This window comes from Salvelinus sp. IW2-2015, linkage group LG11, assembly GCF_002910315.2.
Source record: "Salvelinus sp. IW2-2015 linkage group LG11, ASM291031v2, whole genome shotgun sequence".
NCBI lineage: Eukaryota > Metazoa > Chordata > Actinopteri > Salmoniformes > Salmonidae > Salvelinus > Salvelinus sp. IW2-2015.
In genome coordinates this window covers 18959508-18978830 of record NC_036851.1, presented here as the reverse complement: position 1 = coordinate 18978830, position 19323 = coordinate 18959508, and the positions used below count along the sequence as shown (strand labels likewise).

Sequence of the window (19323 nt, the reverse complement as noted above, 5' to 3'; positions counted from 1 at the left end):
ACAGACAGACAGACAGACAGACAGACAGACAGACAGACAGACAGACAGACAGACAGACAGACAGACAGACAGACAGACAGACAGACAGACTAAAGAACTTCCCTTCAGTTTCAATCATTTTCTAATGTATTGCATCTGTCAGTGAGACTACACCAGACTGTAAAGCCAAGCATGATCACTGGCCAACAGGGTTTTTGTTGACTGACATTGTCATAGATACTCTCTCTATTCATTTACCATTTCCATTTGCAAAATAAGTCAGTAATCACTATATAAAATGTTATAAAACGGTGCACAGTGCACTTAATAAGAAAGATGATACCATAGTCATACTTTGAGTGCTTTTCCTTGTACGTTGAGAAACTGTTCACCATCAGGCTGGACGCCAGACAGACTCTGGACGTCACTGCAGCTAGTGGGCAGATGGCCTAAGAGAGAGAACAAAGGACYTATTTAGGAGAGGTATAGCTATGGTACAGAGGTTTATCACACATATACAGTATAACAGGAGTTATGGAGTCTGTGGAGGCTGAGGCTACTGTATGTCTACTCACAGGCAGGGCTGCTGCAGACTTTGCTGGCTTCAGGTTTAGTGTCTGAGGGACAACTGTCACTGCCTTGTCCCTCAGTAGACACACACTGCACTGTCCTCTCCATCACCCCACCTCCACAGCTTACTGAACACTGAGGGGGAGAGAAGAGCAGGTGTAAGGGAGCCTGCCAGGATGAAAAAAGCACTAAACATACTGTACCACTGATAATACATAGAGACTGGAAGCCACTCACAGGTCCCCAGACTCCAACTCTCCACTCGTGTGTTGGAGGACAGGGGCTTTGGCTACACGGCATGTAGCTCTCAGGGGGGGTCCCAGGGCAGTTGGACAAAGACTGATGCCCATACTCATAGTTATCATTCCCAGCATGCACCTCACTGCAGGAGACTAGGCGTCTGTGGTATCCCTGTCCACAGCTGGCCGAGCACTGCCACGGGAGAGAGAAAATGCGATAAGATAACAACACTGCAATCAAGCACGATCAGATAGGACAGTAATGTTAGATAACATTATTAAAGTGACATGATTGCATTTTGAAACAGGCCCATTCATTGACTCTCACCTCTGTCCAGTCCCCTGTGATCCAGATGAACTCACAGACATGGGTATTACAGCTCTCAGAGTCATCTGGCCTTCTCTGATCCACACAGAACATCTCATGGACCTCCTCCCCTGTCTGGTCCATACACAGCACCGCTCGACGCCGGTGGCCCGACCCACACGACTTACTACACTGGAATGGAAGCGGGAACATCACAAACAACAAGAAAAACAAAGTTAATGTCGTCGAAAACAACCCCAAAATCCTTCCCATAGCCCTTATCTGAGTCTTCAGAGTTGAAAAGACTGAAGGGGTGGGGTTAGGGCTTGTTTTCAGCACCAGAAAAAGGTTGGTTCCAAATGTCAAGGTGATTTATGTACAGATTTATTTTATGTTTGATCTAAGACCCTTACCTACTTCAAATATGTATATCAAAACAGGAGATAGGAGGCGGAAAACATTACTGAGCCTGACCACTAACGGTAATACTACAACACTAGGATTTGCACAATTTCAACACGTTCTTTTGACTTTCTGTAAGACTTCTTACAGTATTGTGACCTTGTTCATCTGACACAGTCTTGGACAAATATGCTGGATGAAGAGTGAGAATTGACTAAATAACACGATGGCAGTGTGCTATGGACTTAACAGCAGTTGTGATGTGTTTATAGTCCGGACTGACTGAAGCTGAGTGAAGTCTCCGGCCGTCACCCTGGTTCTCTACATCCAGATGTATGTAGTAACTCAAGTGTTGTGACGCTGTGGGACTGTGTTATGGTGGTAATCCAAGCGACAAGCTTTTTTGGAAGGGCTTAGAGAGGCCTTGCCTTGCGTCAGAATCACCTCAGCTCTTACGAATGCACTCCAGCTGGTCTTCATCTACCTTATGTGTCCAACGCTGTCAAACAACTAAAATACCTGGAATTGTTGTGAGCTGAGCAGCCATGGTGTGACTTAGTGGAATGTAGCCTGCCATAGCAGGCTGTTGAGTTTGGGCTAATATAAAAACATTCTAAATGTGGTATTATAAAATTATAACTTGAACAGCTCAAAGTAGCCTATACTTACAAATACCTATACTGGACAGAAGGACAGAGTAACATAGRCTAGCTCATATAATGATATATTACAACTCCTAGTTATTAGAATGAGTGGCATAGCCTCTGTTATTACAATATATGGTGAGAAAAATAAAGAACAGATTTCCACTAAACCCTTCCCTCAAGCTCTCAGGTTAACTGGCCATATCGGCTGGTCCAGAAACTAGGCCCTACCCATAGCCCACTTAAGCACTAGGCCTAAAAAGGACAGGATATGGCAGAAATGAACATTTGTCTAGCTGTCAGAGCACATGTTTGAGCTATTGCTTGATGTAGGCCCCCTACCTATACAATTATTGTAGATCTGGATGAAGCATATTGAGGTATAGCAGTGGCTAAACAGACTAGAAAGGCACAAGAAATTCCCGCATTAGGTGAGGCAACATGACCTAGTCTCGAAAACCCGACCCTAGGCAACAGTGACTGCTTTGGGTCGAGTTCTTGAGACTGAACTTGACCCGCCAAACGTCCCACAGCAGCAGGAGGTGAACTGCCATAATTACCTCCAGCTGTTTGCAGCGTGAGGGGGTGCCGAGCTCTCTCGACTAATTAGGCTACACTCTCCTCTGAGTGCAGTGATTTCATGCTGCTTGTTGACCTAGATTTAAGGCTTCCTGAACAAAAATACTACCCCCAACCAACATAGCCTGAAAGCAGTGTTTGATAACTTGCGATCATGGGCCTTTTTTACCTAAAGAAAATTAGTTGATGAGACCAGATTGGGTTGAGGTACTTATGATCAATAAAACATTTATTGAGAAGTTGAAACACAGTGTGCCTCTAAAGCTCGTATCCAGTATGTTTTCAGCTCTATGGGCCTACTGTATTTGTAAAGGAGTTGAATCCTGCAGGGGGYATATGAGAGAAATGGGGTCATCTGATTTTTATCATAGGCACTGCTCTCACACATATGGATTAACTTTTGTGCCTTTAGTATCAAGCAAACCTTTTGAATTTGAGAACGAAATTCTTATTACAGCAAACAAAAATACTGATATTGAAAGCAAAACATTAACCCAAAAATATTGAGAGTAAAATGTATAATATTGCAAGGAAATCTTTTTGAAAGGCAAGACAACGGAATTGTAAATGAATGCAAAAAAAACATTTTCAGTGAAACGCTTCCCTCTTTTGCCTGCAATTTTTTCTATATTTGTTTAAGTTACTCTGCCATTTGCTTTCTCTGCCTTTTTTTGCATTTGAAAAGTTTTGGCATATCATTCCGTGTAGGTGGGTTTAGAGGGAGGCATAGATGATGTGTATCTATTGGTCAACCTGTTTTGGAGTGAACGTTCAACCTCATTTTTTAAATCCCACCTAAAGTTAGCAGCTTAAAACAATGGCCAGTACAGCTATGTTAGATAGCTACCTAGCTAGCTGGCAATGCTGAGAGTCACAAGTGTTTTCTGCTAACTAGCGAGCTCGTGTATGAAAAAGCTTGATTGTTCCATTTTGGATAAAAAGAGCTCAGTGGCTACTAGCTAGTCACTGGGACTGACTAGCCTAGCTAGATAGCATTAACTTTACATTAATGAGGACATCGGGAAACACACTTAGGTGTCTTTTGTGTCTTGTAATTTCACATTTAGAAAATGTATTGAAACAATTTGCAACCTAGCTAACTAGCATGATTAAATCATTTCTATCACAGCCAGCAAGCAAGATATGATGCACTGAAATTACTCTCGCGGTATGTGGCTGTTCAAGAACAAGGGCACTACTAGGGGACTCCAGTGCTGTATGGCCTTGGGTTTTCAAGAGCTAGGGCACTACTATCTGAAAGCTTTTAATTAGAGTACACTGTACTGTAGACCATTTTGTTTAGCATTTGTCTATTTTTTTTCGGCCTGGCTCTCACACTGGCTGTGTGTGTGTGTGTGTGTGTGTGTGTGTGTGTGTGTGTGTGTGTGTGTGTGTGTGTGTGTGTGTGGTGTGGTGTGTGTGTGTGTGTGTGTGTGTGTGTCCATCTGTCTCTCCTGTCTGTCTGTCTGCCTGCCTGACTGTCTGTCTGTTTAGTAGTTCCAGATGTGGCTGGATAAGAGTGGTGGTGGGCAACAGTGGAGGGCATTTTCACTCAGTAGTGAGCAAATGTAGGAGCTAATCCTCATGGAGTTCATCTATACCTGCTGATAATATTTATCCTATATTAGGTAGGCCTGCTACTACTTGGATAGATAGTAGGTAGAGGTTGCAAGCATAGAGGTAGATCACGTATATAGTATTTTACTCTATGGTTGCAAGTCTTTACTTGGCACTGATTCTACTCATAGGCAGTAGCAATTTGGTTTGGCCTAAAAGTAATGTTACATCCTGATAAAAACAGAAATACCTTATTTACAAGTATCAAACCCTTTGCTATGAGACTCGAAATTGAGCTCAGGTGCATACTTTTTCCATTGATCCTCCTTCTACAACTTGAGATGTTTCTACATCTCCACCTGTGGTAAATTAAATTGATTGGACATGATTTGGAAAGGCACACACCTGTTATATACGGTCTCACAGTTGACATTGCATGTCAGAGCAAAAACCAAGCCATGAGGTTGAAGGAATTGTCCGTAGAGCTCAGAGACAGGATTGTGTCGAGGCACAGATCTGGGGGAGGGTACCAAAACATGTCTGTAGCATTGAWGGTCCCCAAMAACYCAGTGGCCTCCATCATTCTTAKATGGAAGAAGTTTGAAACAACCAAGACTCTTTCTAGAGCTGGCTGCCCGGTCAAACTGAGCAATCGGGGGAGAAGGGCKTTGYTCAGGGAGGTGACCAAGAACCCGATGGTCACTCTGACAGAGCTCTAGAGTTAATCTTTGGAGATGGGAGAACAATCCAGAAGGACAACCATCTCTACAGCACTCCACCAATCAGACCTTTAAGGTAGAGTGGCCAGACGGAAGCCCCTCCTCAGTAAAAGGCACATGACAGCCCGCTTGGAGTTTGCCAAAGGGCACCTAAAGGACTCTCAGACCATGAGAAACAAGATTCTCTGGTCTGATTAAACCAAGATTGAACTCTTTGGCCTGACTGCCAAGCGTCATGTCTGGAGGAAACCTGGCACTATCCCTACAGTAAAACATGGTGGTAGCAGCATCATGCTGTGGGGATGTTTTTCAGAGGCAGGGACTGGGAGACTAGTCAGGATCAAGGGAAAGGTGAACAGACCAAAGTACAGAGAGATCCTTGATGAAAACCTGCTCCAGAGCGGTCAGGACCTCAGACTGGGGCGAAGGGTCACCTTCCAACAGGACAACGACACTAAGCACACAGCCAAGACAACGCAAAAGTGGCTTTGAGACAAGTCTCTGAATGTCCTTGAGTGGCCCAGACAGAGCACGGACTTGAACCCAATCGAACATCTCTGGAGAGACCTGAAAATAGCTGTGCAGCAAAGCTCCCCAGAAGTCCCCGACGTCTGTACTTCCGAGAGGAGCCGAAGCCACCCGAGATCCCTCGGGAAATCACCGGGGACGGGCGACTCGTTCACTCTGGAGCCTACGCAACTGGGCAGAGCCAGATTATCGCCTAAGGAACGTTTAACGTAGGCTGAGCTCCAACAGTTGTCTGTATTGTGGTGCTGTGGGGCATTACATAGCCACCTTCCCAGTAAAAGACCAGGCTCATCAGTAGGTACAAGTACACTGGTGGGCCAGACTGGGAGTTTTCTAACTCCCATTACCCATATTCCTTTTCATGTTATCCTGCTGTGTGGGGTGACCGGTCTAAATCTCTCCGGGTGCTCATTGATTCTGGATCTGATGAGAGTTTTATGGACGCTACTCTGGTATCTAACCTAGGTATCTCCTCACAACTCCTCTCCGTTCCCATGGACACCAGAGCACTAGACGGACACTCCATTGGCAGAGTCACGCACAGCACAGTTCCCACTAACCTGCGGGTATCAGGCAATCACAGTAAGTCCATACAGCTTCTCCCTCTGGATTTTCATGGCTCCTGAGGCACAACTCCGTTATTGAGTGGACCKCTGGTTCTATCCTGGGTTGGAGCCCATTCTTCCACTCACATTGCCTTAAGGCGGCGCAACCTCCCCCGGGTTGTCGTCCTACGGGTTTAGGTAAAGCCTCGGATTTCTCTGCCGTTCCCGCAGAGTACCAGGACATCCTGGTCCTCCCGGTTCTGACTCTTTGCCTGCCCTGACACTGTACCCGTCTGCCTGACCATTCAGCCTGCCCTGACCATGAGCCTGCCTGCCGCCCAGTACCTTTTGGACTCTGACCTGGTTTATGAACATCTGCTTGTCCTCGACCTGCCTCTTGTTTTTCAATAAATATCAGAGATTCGAACCATCTGCCTCCAGTGTCTGCATCTGGGACTCGCCCTGTGTCGTTATAAGGCTAAGGACTAGATAAAGTGTATTTTTACCTGGAGTTTTTCCTTATTGTAGGCTACTACTTTTACAACTTTAAGTCTTGAAATCTTTGGTTGTTTACTAAACTACTCTCTCTGTTTAGTACATGGCGTCAAATGTGAATCCTTAAAGAGATGGGTGGGACTAAGGCTTAAGAGGGTGTGAACGATGCTGAATGGGTGTAGACAAAGAAGAGCTCTCCAGTAGGTGTACCAAACATTAAGGGCCATTTTCTCAAAAGTGTGGTTACAAGTTTATCAACTTTCAAAGAAGAATTACTTTCCCATTGTTCCTCAACTGCTGTGTATGGTATACCATTTTCTATCACTGAGTCTCTACTTTTATTCAATGTAAAAAAACACAATTTCAAACGTTGCTACATAATAAGGCAGTGGTCACAAATGAGGATGAACTGTCACTCCAAAAAAGGTTGACCAATAGAGACACATCATCTATGCCTCCCTCTACACCCCGTGTACAGGGAATGACTGTGGCAAAACTTGGCAAAAGCAACAAAAAAAAGGCAGAGAAAGCAAATGGCAGGGTAAGTTAACCAAATATTTTTTATTATATGCAAGCAAAGAGTTATCATTGAAAATGTTTCACTGAATATATATATATATATTTTTGCATTCATGTTTTTACAATTAATTTGTTCTTGCCTTTCAAAATGATTTCCTTGCTATATTTATTTTGCTCTCAATACTTTTGGTTAATGTTTTGTTTTCCAAATCATTATTTTTGTTTGCAATACTAAGAATGTTGTTCTTCAATTAAAAAGGTTTGCTTGACATTACAGGCACAAAAGTAATTCGATACATACGCGCCTTTGCGCGCTCTGGAGCTCCCTCAGCCCCTTCCTTACAGGGAATGTCTCTGGGACGAGCGTGAGGTCCCACTCTGTCTGTCAGCTGCGCTACACCTCGCTTGAAACAGCACTGCGCGAAATATCCACGCGCCAACTGAGTGGACACGCCGACGCGCACGCTGTTTGTTTATTTCGGAGAACATGCAAATGCGGTTATCCAGAGAGACGTCAAGGTTGCACTTACCGATTGCCACTCTCCCTTGCTCCACCGGTACCGAGAGGGGCAGTCAGTGACCCGGCAGGTCTGGCTGGAGGCCGGACGGGAGGATGGGGGACATTCAGTCTCCTCCGGGCTGCGCCGGTTTCCAACCTCACAGAAAACTTCCCGCTCCTGTATTCCATTGCCACATGACGCTGAACACTGAAACATAACAGGACAGAAGGTAAGATGTATTAAAAACGATTCTCTACACGTCTGATATTTACTTGATTGGGATGTCATTCCTCTCCACCAATTCTTTTTCAATCATCACCAAGTTATTTGAGTACAAGTTGACTGTAAAAATGAAATCAATGTGTGATATTTTTTTAAATATATGAACTATTATTTTTCGGAATATGAATTGACTATAAAAAGCACAGGAAGCAGAATTTCATTGAATCATGTATTATTGAACTCAATGCAATTCAAACAAAAATGATTAGACGCACTGTTATTTTTATCTCTGCAATTGATATAACCTCAAAGGATCATATATGGCAATACAAGTGTAACATCTCTCTCTTTAGTTTTAATTGTGTCTTCTAATCACCTGTCCCAGTGGAACAACTAGTCGAGCCAACTACTTCCTACATTAAAATTATACACTTGTTGAAACCAAATATGCAAATTATGTACTCTTTAACATACAGGTGTAGGATCTTAATTTTATTTTGTAGTGTATTTTGATGTTTAAAAAGACTTCTGAAGTTGATAATTTTCACTTCGTAATTTCAGCCTCCATTTTCCCTTATGAAAAATGTATCAACCCCTACACAAATGTCCGTTAATTATAATCCACATAATAATTCACATTTCCTGTTTCTTGTCCTGCTCTAGCAAACTGGCTTAGATTAAGATGCTACATCTGTAGAGTTTCATTATTCATTTCTATGTTTATTACCCTAATTTTAGACCTGTGTGGAATTGAATTCAGGAACCACATGCAGGGAAGGTGGTTGCATTATTCAAGGCTACGCTACACCCACCTTCCTTACTTTCCACAGCAAAGATGTCAGTCACACACACTGGTTTAACTTACCTTTAACCTGGGTTAGTTGGCATAAGTCTTTAGGTCTTCAATAAGGTTATGTCCCTGCACGAGACTACACTAACAAGCAAGGCACTTCGGTTACATGTGCCTGTGAAACTAATGTTTTGAAAGATACAGGTAGAAACGTAGTTAAATGGCATAAATGGTTTGTCATTTTGTTTGTTGACTCACACCAGACCCCTCTATGGTTTATATGTAATACAACTTGATTTAGAATTACATGCTGGCTTCAGGTTGAAGGACACAGCTTATTATTAAGCCTTTGACTGCTGTACCACTACAATTTTAATTCAATATCATTCACTACAATTTGCCTCAATATCAACAGCAATACTTCTAAGTAAAGCTAACACATCATAATCATTGCATAACATGATATTGTATTATTCCAAAAAGTATGGGTCTAGAGCTTTGATCCAAAAGATCTAACCACAGGACGTTGTGTGCAAGAAAAATGTAAGCTTGAATCAAGGTTGTGTTTGCAGAATTAAAAAAAGTGTCTTAAAAAGTGGGGCAGAGTGTAACTACAGTGAAAACCCTCCAGACGGTTGGGGGGTTCACACACGTGTGTTCCCGTCTCCTCTGGGTTAATAAAGAGCAGATTTCAACCCTCTGTGAAGATGGAGAGAGAGGGAGAGAGGAGAGGGAGTGGTGGGGGGGGTTCTCTCCACTAGACAGTGAAGTTTGAACCCCTGCCTTGAGGACATTGCATTTTGAATGTATAATGTCTTGCTGATTTAACCCAGTTTTTTATCTTAAAAAATGTAAGAAATGTAAAACATTTAATCAATTTAATCTACAGCTGCACACAACAGAAATACATCTGGAGGAAAATCCCAACATGTAAGTAGAAAGAATGATATTGGTTGGTGGGTACACTCTTAGAAAAAAAGGTGCTATCTAGAACCAAAAAGTTTTCTCCGGCTGTCCCCATAGGAGAACCCTTTAAAGAACCCCGTTTAGTTCCAGGTAGAACCCTTTTGGTTCCAGGTAAAACCATTTTAGGTGTCATGTAGAACCCTTTCTGGAGAGGGTTCTACATGGAACTCAAAAGAGTTCTAACTGGAACCAAAAAGGGCTCTACCTGAAACCAAAAGGGGTTCTCCTATGGGGACAGCCGCAGAACCCCTTTGGAACCATTTTCTCTAAGAATGTAATGTTCACTACTTCCTTGTTTTCCTCACGTTTGTGCATGTTCAGCATGCCTATCTAGGTCTTTTAAAAATACTTTATTAGAAACATAAAATGACATTAATAATGCAAATCTAATCATGTTTATATGTTTAATGTGTATGCTTATCGTCTTAAAAGAAAAAGATCCACTTTCAATACTGTTAATCCTGATACTGTTTGTACTTACATTTGAATTGGTTTTGTGCACCAACATTAATGGCTAACAGTGTATTTTCCTAAGGGAGCTTTTATGTGGTAAAGGCACATGAAGACCATTATTACACATGCCTTAATTGATTATAAAGTGTCTTAATTGATTATAAAGTGCATTTATTGGTGTGTTTTTGAGTGAGTATTTGTGTGTGAGTTTGTCTATCTGTTAATGTGTATACTATTGTGTGTGTGTGTGAGTTTGTCTATCTGTTATGTGTATATTATTGTGTGCGTGTGCTTGTGTGTGAGTTTGTCTATCTGTTAATGTGTATATTATTGTGTGTGAGAGAGTTTGTCTATCTGTTAATAGTTATATATTATTGTGGTGTGTGTGTGTGTGTGTGAGTTTGTCTATCTGTTAATGTGTATATTATTGTGTGTGTGTGTGAGTTGTTTATCTGTTAAGTGTATATTTTGTTGTGTGTGTGTGTGAGTTTGTCTATCTGTTATGTGTATATTATTGTGTGTGAGAGAGTTTGTCTATCTGTTATTGTGTATATTATTGTGTGCGTGTGTGTGTGTTTGTCTATCTGTTAATGTGTATATTTATTGTGTGTGTGAGAGAGTTTGTCTATCTGTTAATTGTATATTATTTGTGTGTGTGTACGTTTGTCTATCTGTTAATTGTTGATATTATTGTGTGTGAGTTTGTTTATCTGTTAACGTGTATATTGTTGTGTATGTGTGTGAGTTTGTCTATCTGTTAATGTGTATATTATTGTGTGTGTGTGTGTGTGTACATGTTATTACCACCCAATCGACTGTACATGCTCTTAAAGGTTAGAGGACTGTGTGTGTGTGTGTGGATCAGTAAACACATCCAGATGTCCATACCCTCCTGAGGCTCACAGAGCGAGAGGTGAGAAATCACCTTGTTAAATTAGTTGCATGTTAACCATTAAAAGCCATGAGCATCCCATCTCTTTATGCTACCTATCCTTTCTATATTTCAACAATGTGTATTAATTTAATTCTCAAAACAAGAAAAACTAAATGTGATTACTGGATTTATTTTATATTAGGTTCACCTGCTTGAAGAAGGAATATTTCCAGTCTGAAATGCCATAATTGTAGTATTTAAAGGTAGACTCAGCTAAATGACGTTGCCACGAGCAGCACCGGAGATATTGAGATGAGCGAGATGCAACACTTCACTCTCACACAGTCACACACAGTATCTGGACAAGTGCATGGGTTCGCTTCACGCTGTTCACAGCGCGGTAGCCAGGGCACCAAAACAGGGGAGAAGTTTAGCCTCACGCAACAACGCTCTTAGTTGTTGTGGAAATGTACACACAAAGGTGTTTACTTTCTGCATCTACATCATATCGCCGAGTCTATCTTTAAGACTATATTTCGATTGACTAATGATTTCTTGAACATCATATTTCATAATCACATTCAAAATAAAGCTGATTGTTTATGAAGGAACTACTCACTAAGGCTTAAAGGCTAATACCACTCAATAACTGTCAAAATACAGAATGTGTCACAGTATGATGCGTTTTGCATGACACTTTCTGTATTTTGAAAGTTCTATATCTTCAAAAGTTGATTGCTTACATGTAAAACATTTTGGGACTATCAACAGTGGACTAAGACAGTGTTTGAGCGGTGTTGTCCTTGAACAAGTGGGTACATGTGTAGGATGTCAGTTGTTAACATGTGGAGTGTTTAAAAAAAAAAACATTTGCCAATTTTTTATGTAATTTTGTGTGTGCATTTTTTACATTTTGTAAAATGGTCCATTGCTACCATAGAGTGTCTGTTAAATAACGATGGTACAGTACATTCAGTGAAATCAGCTGTTACCTGGTTATATTAATATGATTGTCAGGGAGATGTATGCAATAGAGCTGTTTGAGATAGACAACAAGTCCTCTGAGGTATGGAGGGCAGATGTGTATCTCTTCTGGGCCCCTGATCAGTGGAGAGAGGAAGAGAAAGAGACAGAGAGGAATAGAGGGGGAAAGAGCACCAGGCTCTCCAGCTGGGGAGGTGCATGTTGGGAAGTGTCTGGCCTGCTGTGGTAAGTGGATTGTCTCTCTGGCCAACCTGGATTCAGGGGTAGCCATAACATAGAAAACGAAAATCCGTGACTAGTATTTTTAATTGTTTTAAATTTAACCTTTATTTAACTAGGCAAGTCAGTTAAGAACAAATTCTTATTTACAATGACGGCCTAGGAACAGTGGTTAACTGCCTTGTTCAGGGGCAGAACAACACATTTGTTGATGATTTGTTTCATTTGGTATAGTATGTATTATTTTGTGGATGTAAAATAAATAAATAAAAGCTAGGTGGCTAACGTTAGCTAGGCTAGGGGTTAGAGGTTAAGGTTAGGGTTAGGAGTTAGGTTAAAGGGTTAAGGTTTGTGTTAGGGCAAGGGTTAGGTAACATGCAAAGTCGCTAAAAAGTTGTTGCAAAGTAGCTAAAAAGTAGTAAGCAGTTGCAAAGTTGCTAATTTGCTAAAATGCAAAAGTATTCCGTGATGAGATTCGAACATGCACCTTTGTGTTGCTAGACGGTCGCGTTATATGTCGACCCATCCACCCCGACCAACCACACTCCTTTTGTTTTTGCATTAAGTAACCTTCTGTCTTCTGTCTTTGGGCTCCCGGGTGACGTGCATCTCAGTGCTAGAGGCGTCACTACAGACCCTGGTTAGATTCCAGGCTGTATCACAACCGGCCGTGATTGGTATGCCCATAGGGCGGCGCACAATTGGCCCAGCGTCATCCCGGGTTAGGATTTGGCCGTGGTAGGCCATCATTGTAAATAAGAATTTGTTCTTAACTGACTTGCCTAGTTAAATAAAGATTAAATAAATAAAATAATGTAACCATACCAAATGTAACATATCATACTAATTTGAGTGTCATGGATTTTCATTTTCTATGTTACATCTAGTCTATGAGACCAGATTGCTCTGGCTGGGTAGAGGAAGAGGAGCCTCTGACACATGTTTCCAATTGGGGAGGTATAGGATAGGAGGGCGGGCGGGAGGGAAGGAGCGTGGCATGGGGAGCTTCATGCTGGCTAAAGTCTACCTCAGCCAAGCCCAGATGAAAGTGGAGGCATGGCTATCCCTCCCTCCCACTGCCCCAGATAGCAGCCCAGTGTGGGATCCTCTCAAACCGCCAGAGTGATGAGCTACAACCCAGAAGACAGGCCACATTTTTAGGTGCCACAGAACACATATTACTGAACAGTCATGCATGTTAGAAAAAATGCCAACTCAGACACATACCTCACAGTGCACCAGTGAATCAGAAAGTTAATGAGCATTAAAAGGAAAAATAATGAGTGCTGAACTGGGAGCATGATTGGTGGTGGTAGCATGTAGTGTTTATTTCAGGTTTAAAGAGTACCTCTCCCCAGCTCCCTGTCTTCCATTTGGGGCAGCGGCGCCCCCGGCAGCTCCTCTCCTTGCTGGGTTGGGTCAGGTGTTTACAGTTGTCCTCTGGAACAGGTCGACCGGATCGGGTCACACAGCTCACCTTACGGTTCTTCGATCCTTTACCACATGCGGCAGAGCACTGCAACAGGAGGTCAAGAGCAGGTCAAATGTAATAAATTGTTTATAGATAGGGGGTGTACAGAGATCAAATACCAGAACAATGTAAAATACTAGATGACAGATGAGTATAGTATAGAACACTTTTATCATTCACTTGAATAGTTTTTCAGTCTACTTCTTCTTGAGAACAAGATCACATGTACAGGGCTTCAGAGTACACAAAAGGTTAGTGACATTTTTATTAGCAAATACGGTATGTAACATGAGGTGGGACATAAGATCATGTGAATAGGTTTGAAACGTACATTTAGCACGTTGACATGACTTAAGATATTAATGCACTGCCATTTACACACAAAACAATCTCTACAGTATAGCATTTTAGATTTTAGTGAATGCAAGCTGAGCGTACAGAAATGTGCGACGGAAGCGGAGGCCCCTCTGTTAAACGGATGAAGTCCACAGAAGGTAGAGTCATGAGAGCCAAGCAGCACACAGTCACCAGCCACGTTCACATCCAGGTTCATTGAGCTGGCCCAGGTCTAACTCTGTCTGACAGGCAGGCACCCCACACACCAGCACCCCCCAGCACAGTCAGGCGCTCCCAGGCCTGTGAGTTCAGTGGGGCTGTTGGGTTGGGGTTGGGTAATCAAAGCGTCTCAGAGTGTGAGGACAGATAGGATGCGACAGGCCCTGGGTTGAACGAGTGCGTAGCCCAGCATGACGGCACTGCGCTGCCCAGCGAGGGATCGCGCCGGACAGGAACCCACAATGACCTTTCACCTCATTTAGGAGAGGGAGGGCGGGGCTAAATGTCACCAGAGCCCATAGGACAACGAATGGCTCAATAAGGAGGAAGTTACCCCCCCCCGGAAATGACTGTAGAGATGTGAGCGCCTTGTGAATGGATATACATCATAGGCATTTCATTTTATATTAACAAATTAAAAGAAAAGCACAAAATGACAAGGAATGACAAATATAATGTTACTAAAGTCATTTAATTTAAGGGATTGATACTGTTTTACATGTTTAACCACAGACACCAATTTCATATAATAAACTTGATTGAAAATGAAACCTTCATTCGAATGTTAGTTTATTCCATTAACAAATCGAAAATGAAGCCAAAACACCAACAATGTGTGATTACTTGCTGTATTTTTTTGCTCTAATGAATTTCAATACACATAAGAGAGAACATTTAAATGTGAGTACTGTACTGTATGTGTTTTTTTTACATTTAGGCAATCTGACTTAGTCGCCCAGATGTTCCCCACATGCATACATCTGGTTAGAGGCTGTTATTGGGGCCCAGCAGTGTGAGAGTCTGTCACCAGTTACAGTTAGCCCTCCTTTATAATAACCACTTGAGGCCAGATATTAGTCTGCATGAGAACTTGAGGCTGCGTTTACACAGGCAGTGCAATTCTAATATTTTGCCCCATTATTGGAAAAGCAGCTGATCTGATTGGTCAGAAGACCAATTCATGGAACAAAGATCAGAATTGGGCTGCCTGTGTAAGTAAACACACCCTCAGAGCGTGCAGCACACTTCTACTTTTAAGGTGCAGTTATTGTCCATCTATGGTGTTTTAGTTACCATAAAAAATGTGATACTATTGATTCACCCCTTGGCCTATGAGCAGACGTTACAGTGGTGTTTGGAATTTGGAGTGAGGTAGACATGAAGAGTACACACACAGGCTATGATCATGGTCATGGAGGGCCATTTAGGAGAAATAGCATTTTACAAAGGTTTAAATCACTTAATAAAATGCATTTACAATGAGGGGCAGGCAGCCAGACTGCTGCTTTTTAAAAGTCAGACCATTCCTCAAAGTTTGATATACTCTTTAAATGAGCTTTCCAGCCATATTGCTCTGCACCAATAACGTTCTATTACCTTGGGAATCATTACAACACTGGGGAAGTAAATCACCAACCAGTTCTCTATATCCACAAATTCTGTGGGTATGCACTAGACACCTTCCTTTCATGTACTTAGCTAGTGTGCGTGTTCCATGCTGGAATTTACCCTTCAACCTACCACGTGCACACCATTTAATAAACTAGACTCTATATTTTAGCATACTCCGAGTGAAATTTATACTTTCATGTCAATGTAAACTGTAATCATCACAAAACTACCTTTAATCTACAACACTATTTCCAACTATCACACTATTTTCAACTATCACGCATTCAGACACAATTTTATTTTATCATTAGATCAGATGCTTTTATTACAGTGCCAAATAAAACAGTGGCCTCTGACAGACCACTACTTGTGCCTAAAATACACCACATTCCGATGCCTGTGTTCCGTCCTGGAATTCTAAAGAACCCAGGCGACAGGGCCTTTCGGGTCCCCACAGACAACAGGGCTTTCCCGGCTTTTTTTCCTGGGATCACAGCCCTTTCCCAGAAGCCCATCCATGCTGATTAGATGTACAGGGAAGGGGCCCCTCCCAGATCAAACGTGACCCTTGACCCCCAATGCACTCCTGTATTGTCTTTCTGACGGGCTCTCATTTGAGTCACTGTCACTGGCCCCCCGCCATCGGAACAATGTCATCAACCCGCCAGTGAAAAGGGGCAAGGGGGGGACTGGCGAGAGGCGGATGAGGGGGCGACGTAGTTAAAGAGAACGTGTCGTCAGGCGCACAAAAAAACATGTCAGCCATTAGGAATGAGCATAGTAAATGGGAGTCCTTCTAGCCAGTGTTACAGAGAATAAAGATTTACCTTGGTACGAAAGGCATTGAACTCTGGCAGAGACAGAAAAATCATAATTGCTCAAAGAGATCACTGGGTCCCTGACCTCATAAGACAACAGAGATATTGCTCAGTGATTTGTACATTTTCATTCACTGAAAACGCCCCTTTCAAAACACCAGTTAGAGAGCTCAAGTAATGCTCTCTGCAGAGATAACTTGCAGAGAATTTCCTATCTAATCCATAGTTGATTTGGTTAACTATATGGACCACTTCCACATTCCTACTGTAATTAGTGTAAAGCCAAAACCGGTAATCTAAAGGTAATCTTCTTAATTAAAGCACAGACATGTTGATGAGATTTTTAACAGGACTTCAAGGTTGCCTGTGGTAGTATAAGTGAATGTGTTCACTTCACTGTTAGTGGTTCTTCATGGCAATTATCTCATTCAATAAAACTATTTTTAACAAAGTGTTCCAGAGTGTAGGTATCAGTTTTCTCCCTCAGCACTAGTCCTACTGTAACTAAGATAAGGTCAGGAGTGCAGATGTCTTGTCTCTCTTCTCTCATATGACCTCCATTTTTCACTTCCGATATCCATACAATAAAACATGCTTCTGCACGCTAAATCAACTAGCTAGAGGATTGACTAGCAAGGAAACAGACTAGCAAGGAAACAGACTAGCAAGGAAACAGACTAGCAAGGAAACAAGTATAAATGGATGTTTTGGAACTTAGTTTGAGAATAAGCACTTGTTCGTGATGGTTCGTGAATCGTGAACATTATATTTTACGGTAAATACTATAAATGAAAGAAACATTGGTTTTTAATAGTATCTCTACTTCACTTTAATAGTTACCTTTCTGTGAGCGAACAAATTCAGCAAGTTCAAATAAAATTAAATATTGACATGAGATTATAATGAAGTAGAAATAAATACAGATAATTACATAAATATGCACAAATGTCCTTGAAACCCAGACTAATACTGCCATATGGAATGAGAGGCATAGAGTATTTTATTTCAAGAGCCTGTTCATATCATCAAACACATTGTAAATGCATCATGCCGTACTGCTAAAATATGCACCCTAAACTCCAACAAGGAGCCAAGCTGTAATTTGTGGCTCTAGATAAAATAATACAACTGTGTTTTATTCTACACATCAAATGATCGACAATTCCACATTGCAATGAGACTTAATGCGTGTGGAGTTGTTTCAAGTAGGGTAAAAAGTTACACACTCTTATTGGATTCGTCATAATCAACCCAAACCTTATGCTACCTTGTCAATACTCATATGGAGACTGTTAGAAATGATAGTTTTTCTTTAGTGAACAATGTGTGGTGAGAAATACACTCACTTCCTGCTTGAGAGCTGTGTTAACAGGCCCTTAAAATAAGGTGTGATGTCTGCAACTTATGCACACACATTAATTACCAGGAGGTTACAGTTAGCCTTAGGAATGACTGGGTGGGCTCCAGGCAGAGTTTGCGCCTAACCACAGGTCCAAGATCAGTTTTCAAAACATAGACCGTGGATCTGTGCTTAGGGCCAACATCCTTGGATGGCCTTAACATCATGATGAATGAGAATGAAAATGCAGCCCTCCAGCAGAAGATAAAGGCGGGTGGGGTTAATAGAGAATGAGGTAGACACATATGACTGGCTCAGAGGATGAGCTCCAGGTATATAGAACACTATAAACTCTCCCTGTGCTCGCAGGTACTGACTGTGTGTTCACAATGCTAGGACAAGGGGCATTCTCTTTCAGCTACAACAAAAATAGGTTTGTTGGTGAATAAATGTAACACACTTCAAAAGTTATCTTTACCTTTAAAAAAAACTATAACACATTTTCACCTAACATAACTACTATTTTTTTTTTTTACATAATCAATAATCAACTCATGAAAAAAAAGCAAAAAATTGATTATGAAAAACGACTCAAAAAAACAGGTGTTTACATACATATCTATGTCACAATAGACCGTTTGTGACTAAGTTATTTTTGTTATTTTTTAATGTTTACATCTCATTTCTCCCTTGTTTTGCAAAAGCACCATTGTAAGTATCATAAGTTAATGGCTAGTTGAGTTGTGTTTGTTCTAAGTGAGGTATGGTTGAGCATAGCATATTTTCACATGTGTATTGAGCACTGGTGAACACACCAAAATAAACTATTTACAAAGCGAATATATAGACATATCTAACAAGACATAAATACACTCATATCAAGCACCTTCTGAGCGGTGGGCCTTGGACCTACTGGTTGGGCTGGGTGCTTATGTCTGTGCTAGTAAAAAGGAGGGAATCTGGGTCAGGACTTCAAGCTGTGGTAAAATGACTATTACCTTGAAGAATCACATAATATATCAAATAACATGGCTATCACCTTATTCTACAGTCCTATTTCAGCTGGTGTTTACCTGTTCTTTACTGAGAAACCCTATTGTTTCTTTAAGAATTTGGCATAATTGGTAACTAGCCGGCCCATACATAACTAAAAAGTAATTATTAGTTCATTACCATGTAACTACCATTTTACGACGTAATTTCTGAGTAAATAACAGTGGACTGTAAAATAAGGCAGAAACATAAGATAATTATTAACTTCTCTATAATTAATAAGGAGCAATCTGCCATTGCTACATCAGTTTTTTAAACTTTTAAATATGTAAGCTTGTTTCACCCCTTTGTTGGTGAACAATGTAATTGTAAACAAAACACTGTATTAAAACATGATTAAAACATGGATGGTCAGTCCATGCATCCATAGATCTGTCTATGACTTTGACAGTGATTACATTTCTCCAGCCCCATCCCTCAGCTGTTTACTGAAACAGTGGTGGGCTGGTGCTTTGTTATTGTTTGAACTACAGATTGCCCCTTTAAGACCAATTGAATTCTTACAGTTATGATGGTCAATAAAGCTTTAGCATCAGAATGATATATATAGTGCCTTCGGAAAGTATTCAGACCCCTAAACTTTTTCCATATCTGTTAGGTTACA

The 19323-nt window shown here is 41.4% G+C and overlaps 1 protein-coding gene across 1 annotated transcript in view; it reads right to left on the bottom strand.

Moving 5' to 3' along the window:
• The window catches only part of LOC111969944 (A disintegrin and metalloproteinase with thrombospondin motifs 9), a 67383-nt gene that overhangs the window by 8614 nt on the left and 39446 nt on the right, over window positions 1–19323 (bottom strand). Inside the window, exons 29-34 of the mRNA XM_023996342.2 lie at window positions 13440–13607; window positions 7614–7790; window positions 1117–1287; window positions 787–981; window positions 555–684; window positions 334–428 (exon numbers count right to left, since the gene is read on the bottom strand). Coding sequence (XP_023852110.1) covers window positions 334–428; window positions 555–684; window positions 787–981; window positions 1117–1287; window positions 7614–7790; window positions 13440–13607 — 936 coding nt within the window. The remainder of the gene's footprint in view (window positions 1–333; window positions 429–554; window positions 685–786; window positions 982–1116; window positions 1288–7613; window positions 7791–13439; window positions 13608–19323) is intronic.